This window comes from Pelecanus crispus, chromosome 1 (genome assembly GCF_030463565.1).
Source record: "Pelecanus crispus isolate bPelCri1 chromosome 1, bPelCri1.pri, whole genome shotgun sequence".
Taxonomy (NCBI): Eukaryota; Metazoa; Chordata; class Aves; order Pelecaniformes; family Pelecanidae; genus Pelecanus; species Pelecanus crispus.
The window spans coordinates 207,053,730-207,058,512 of NC_134643.1; the positions used below are offsets into that span (position 1 = coordinate 207,053,730).

Genomic DNA, 4,783 nt, shown 5'->3' on the forward strand with positions numbered 1-4,783 from the left:
GTTCATGAGGAGTTTCAGAGTTAAGAGATCTGTGAGGGCTTTTAGAGGGTCCTGGCTGATAGGCACATGAAATGCTGGTTTCTTGAATTCAGACTAGCTCGCAAACTAACTTTCTATAAATCCATCTGAAGTGAAGGGGTGGGGGGAGGTGGGCTGAAATGCCTCTGAATGCTCTCTGTGAAAGGCTGCTGCTTGTGGAAGCTGAGCAAACCCAGACAATTGTGGTGTTCCTGGGGAGGTATGTGAGAGACAAAGGTGAAATCCTTTAATTCATTGCAGTCATAGTACTTTGAAACTCACCTACTGGAAACCATATCCTTCTGCTGAAAAGTCTCTCAGCTACTGCTGGCCTGTCTGAACTCTTCAAATGTTGACTTTAGCACTTGCCCAGCCTCTGAAATGTCTCCCCTATTCTAGGAGTAATGCTGTCTTTGTTATTGGTGTGTGTGTGGGGGGGGAATCACCTGACAGGCATTGACAATGAAGGAGTCTTTTGTCTAGTTATCCTAGGCTCTCTGTAGTTAGTGGAGAGAAATGCAATTTTGGGATGAATCTTTAAGCAACTCAAGATGAGATGGATAATGACCAAGACTTCACCTTCATTGCCTCAAGCTATTGTGGAATTTGCTTCAACTAACAATACAGAGCCCTACATACAGTCACATTTTTTTTAAATTTGTGAATGCAGGTTATCCAGACCTGCTCATGGAAGGTGCAGAGCATCAGCAGCAGTTCCTCAAGGTCTGTCTTTATTGCTGGAATGTGCTCCTGAAAATGTTTACACTCTAAAGCTAAAGATGGGCTGACTTGGTGTAACTTACAGGAATTCTAGCTAGCTGTTTTTTAACATAATGTCTACCTTACTTTTGGCTGATGTCATCTTCTATTCTTTTGTTACTGTTATCAAACTACTAGGAGTTGTAGCTTTTAATTTAAGGCTGTTTTCATCAATTTCCCCTGTCTGCATTTCCTACTTAATGTGGCTAATAGCTGTTTTCAGTTGGCAAATACACCTAGAAGTCAAATGAATGTGATACCATGTGTGTAATCAAGTAATGAAATACTACCTGCTGATACGTGATTAGATTATTATATATGACTGCTCATAGGTAAGCCCACTGCATCAACAAAATGTTACCACAGCCAATGGATATGCTGCAATTGTATGATATTGCCTTTATTTTATACCATATGCTTGATGGTGTTTGTTTGCTGTCTTGATTAATCTTAGTTTTGTTTATTTGTCTTGTCTTAGGTCAGTCGATTAAAACAAGGCGATGGATTGGGGAGCTCTGCAAACCATTTTAGGTGGTGTAAATAAGCACTCCACCAGCATCGGGAAGATATGGCTCACTGTCCTGTTCATCTTCCGTATCATGATCCTGGTTGTGGCTGCAGAGAGAGTCTGGGGAGATGAACAAGATGACTTTATCTGTAACACTCTGCAACCTGGTTGCAAGAATGTTTGCTATGATCACTTTTTCCCCATCTCTCACATCAGACTCTGGGCCCTGCAGCTGATCTTTGTTTCCACACCTGCCTTGCTGGTGGCCATGCATGTAGCTTACAGGAGGCATGAGAAGAAAAGGCAATTCAGAAAGGGAGACCAGAAATGTGAATACAAGGACATTGAAGAAATCAGGAAACAGAGGTTTCATATTGAGGGCTCATTGTGGTGGACGTACACTAGCAGCATCTTCTTCAGACTTGTCTTTGAAGCAGTCTTCATGTACGTGTTTTATTTCATGTACGATGGGTTCCGAATGCCTCGCTTAATGAAGTGTAATGCTTGGCCCTGCCCCAACACAGTAGACTGCTTTGTTTCTCGACCTACTGAAAAGACGGTTTTTACTATTTTCATGATTGCTGTGTCCAGCATTTGCATTCTTCTAAATGTGGCTGAATTATGTTACTTACTGACAAAATTTTTCCTCAGAAGGTCTAAAAAAGCTGGAAATCCAAAACATCACCCCAACCATGAGAATAAGGAAGAAACCAAACAAAATGAAATGAATGAGTTAATATCTGATAGCTGTCAGAACACAGTTATAGGATTTTCAAGCAGCTAAGGTGGTGTCAGTGCTGGTGTTCACTCTTTTTGGAGTGAATGTTCTTTGTTTAAAGGCTGCAAAGGGAATTTGTTACATGAAAAAACTTAAGTTGGGTGAGACTTTGATACATAATGTCAGGTGTCAATTATGTGCATGTCTGAAAAAAGCCAGGGCAGCCTAAACATGTGAACATTGTGTGAGGATTAAATAGGAAGGTGTATCTTCCTATGAGTACCCTTACAAGCTGACTACAACTGGGAAACCCGCTAATACCTTCCTGCTGACACAGTTCCTGAAAGCGACAAGCAACAGCAATAAGAACAAAATTCTTTCCAAGCTAGATATTCTAGTATTACAAGATGTTTTGTAATAGTGATAGTTTTTACTTGTGAACTGTCAATTAAAATATTTTTCTAAAATCTAAGATTCCATGTTACTTAAGGTGTTTATAGTACACAACTGACTGTGGTTTGTTTCTTAACCAGGCATATGCAGATGAACGCTGTAATACCATATTCCTAGGGAGGAGACAGTGATAGGCTACATCTTTACAGCTTTGCAAGTGCTGCTTGAGTCTGGACAGGTAGCTTGAGATACTTGCATACACACTGCTGGCTGTAGGGGAAATTGTGTGGAAGCCTGCCACATGTAGTGGGGATAACTGAGGTAGCTAGGTCCTGAGTGCAAAGTCGTGCCTAAAACCAGCATGACAATACAGATAGAGCCTGAGTAGACTTGCTTTAAACAGAGCTGGTAATCTTATTGATCTTTTAATTGCATACTGCCAGTTTTATAGCAACATCCATAACTTTATGTAAATGTTATTTTCTCTAATGTATTAGCCGCATTTGTTTCTTTATGCTATATCACATCATGGAACTTTTTTTGTTTTGTTTGCTTTTTTTTGTGGTAGACTGATGGTGCTGTAATGAAACTAGGGGCTCTTTTGAGGACATGGAAAAGTATCACTGGAAACAGAACAAGTCTTCTGAATAAAAGGCAAACACTTTAACCTTTCTCAATGAAGTGAGAGTCTATATGTGAGTGCTAGTGAGATCTTAATTGGGACAAGTACTTATGAAAAACTGTTTTCAAGCAGGGACTTTACATCCAAAGCGCACATAGCCCATACACACCCCTCATACCCAGCCAGAGCACTGATGCCCTAATTCTGTTGTCTATACTCTAATGGAGGTGCACATGTAACTCTTGAGTGCACGGGAGTATGCGCTTGTGGGAGGGGTGCGCTGTTGGAAGTGGGGGATCCTGAAGGTCAGAGAGGTGGGTGTAGTACAAGACCCTAGCTATGGTGTCTGAATGTGTGTCCTATTTTGGAGCACTTCTCCCCATGATAAAAATTGTCATGGACACACTGACCTCAACAGAGTTGCTCTGTTTTTCTACACCAGTGCAAATGGATTAGCCTCATTGTTTTTGTATGATGGAGCTACTCTTTTGTCCTGGTTTCAGCTGGGATAGGTTAATTTTCTTCCTAGTAGCTGAAATAGTCCTGTGTTTTGGATTTAGTATGTATGAGAATAATGTTGATAACACACTGATGCTTTAGTTGTTGCTAAGTAGTGCTTAGGCTAGTCAAGGACTTTTCAGCTTCCCATGCTCTGCCAGGTGCACAAGAAGCTGGGAGGGGGCACAGCCAGGACAGCTGACCCAAACTGACCAAAGGGCTATTCCATACCATATGGTGCCATGCTCAGTATATAAACTGGGGGGAGCTGGCCGGGGGGCAGTGATCGCTGCTCAAGGTCGGCTGGGCATCGGTCAGCGGGTGGTGAGTGATTGCATTGTGCATCACTTACTTTGTATATTCTTTTATCATCATTACTATTTCCTCTTCCTCTGCTGTCCTATTCAACTGCCTTTATCTCAGCCTATGGGTTTTATTTCTTTTTTTCCCCAATTCTCTCCCCCATCCCACTAGGGGCAGGGGAGGGTGAGTGAGGGGCTGTGTGGTGCTTAGCTGCTGACTGGGGTTAAACCATGACATCTTTCAAGGGGCGTAACAAAGAGCAGGTGTCCCTAGGAGCAGAGATTACACTCAGTGTGGTTTTCCTGCTGCTGTTGTATCACACTCTCTCTTACAGGTGCCAGCACAGCTTAGTCTGTGTCTGTGCTGTAAGTGGGTTTGGGCTGGGTGTTTTATGTGTGACCAGTAGAACCCTAACAGGGTGCAAGCACAAGCAACAGGAGAGAGAAAATACCTGGAGTCAGCTCTGTCCCTGCATGAGGGCCTGAGCTGAGCCCTCTCGCTTACCTATTCTCTTCTGCTGACAACTCCTGATCTTTCCTGCCTTCACAGCACAGTTTCTTTTTTCATTGCTGTTGTGAAAAGAAATAGCTGCTAGTCTTCTGAATGTGTCTACCAGCAAGCTTGAGGAAAAAATATACACAAAACTGTATATTAGTGTGCTTGTATTCTTCTCTCTGCAGACTGAAAATACAAGCAGAAGTGAAAAGTGCTACAAAAGTTTGCCTTTGTAGGTGTTGTTCATGGTGGCCTCATTGTGGCTCCCTCTCCAGGCCCCACATCCTGCTATGGCAATGGTTTAAACCTTTACTTAATGGAGCTGCTCCCTTAGGGTCAGGAAGGTGAGTGCTCACTGCATCACCTCCCCAGACTGCCCAGGGGCAAACGACGAGGGCTCAGGCCTCAGGTTGTTCTGATCCCAAGGTGTGGAGACACAGCTACTCTGTTCCAGAACTGTGTTTTGTGG

At 42.8% G+C, this 4,783-nt stretch overlaps 1 protein-coding gene across 1 annotated transcript; it reads left to right on the forward strand.

Annotated features, from left to right (window-relative positions):
- Positions 1-1,277: 1,277 nt before the first annotated feature.
- Positions 1,278-2,069, forward strand: LOC104032927 (gap junction beta-6 protein). Its single transcript, XM_009485410.2, has one exon. It carries the CDS (start codon positions 1,278-1,280, stop codon positions 2,067-2,069), a length of 792 nt encoding a protein of 263 aa, XP_009483685.1.
- The last annotated feature ends 2,714 nt before the right edge of the window (positions 2,070-4,783 follow it).

Bases quoted from the DNA above. Each gene is read 5' to 3' on its own strand.
- LOC104032927 (XM_009485410.2), top strand. From the start codon at position 1,278: ATGGATTGGGGAGCTCTGCAAACCATTTTAGGTGGTGTAAATAAGCAC.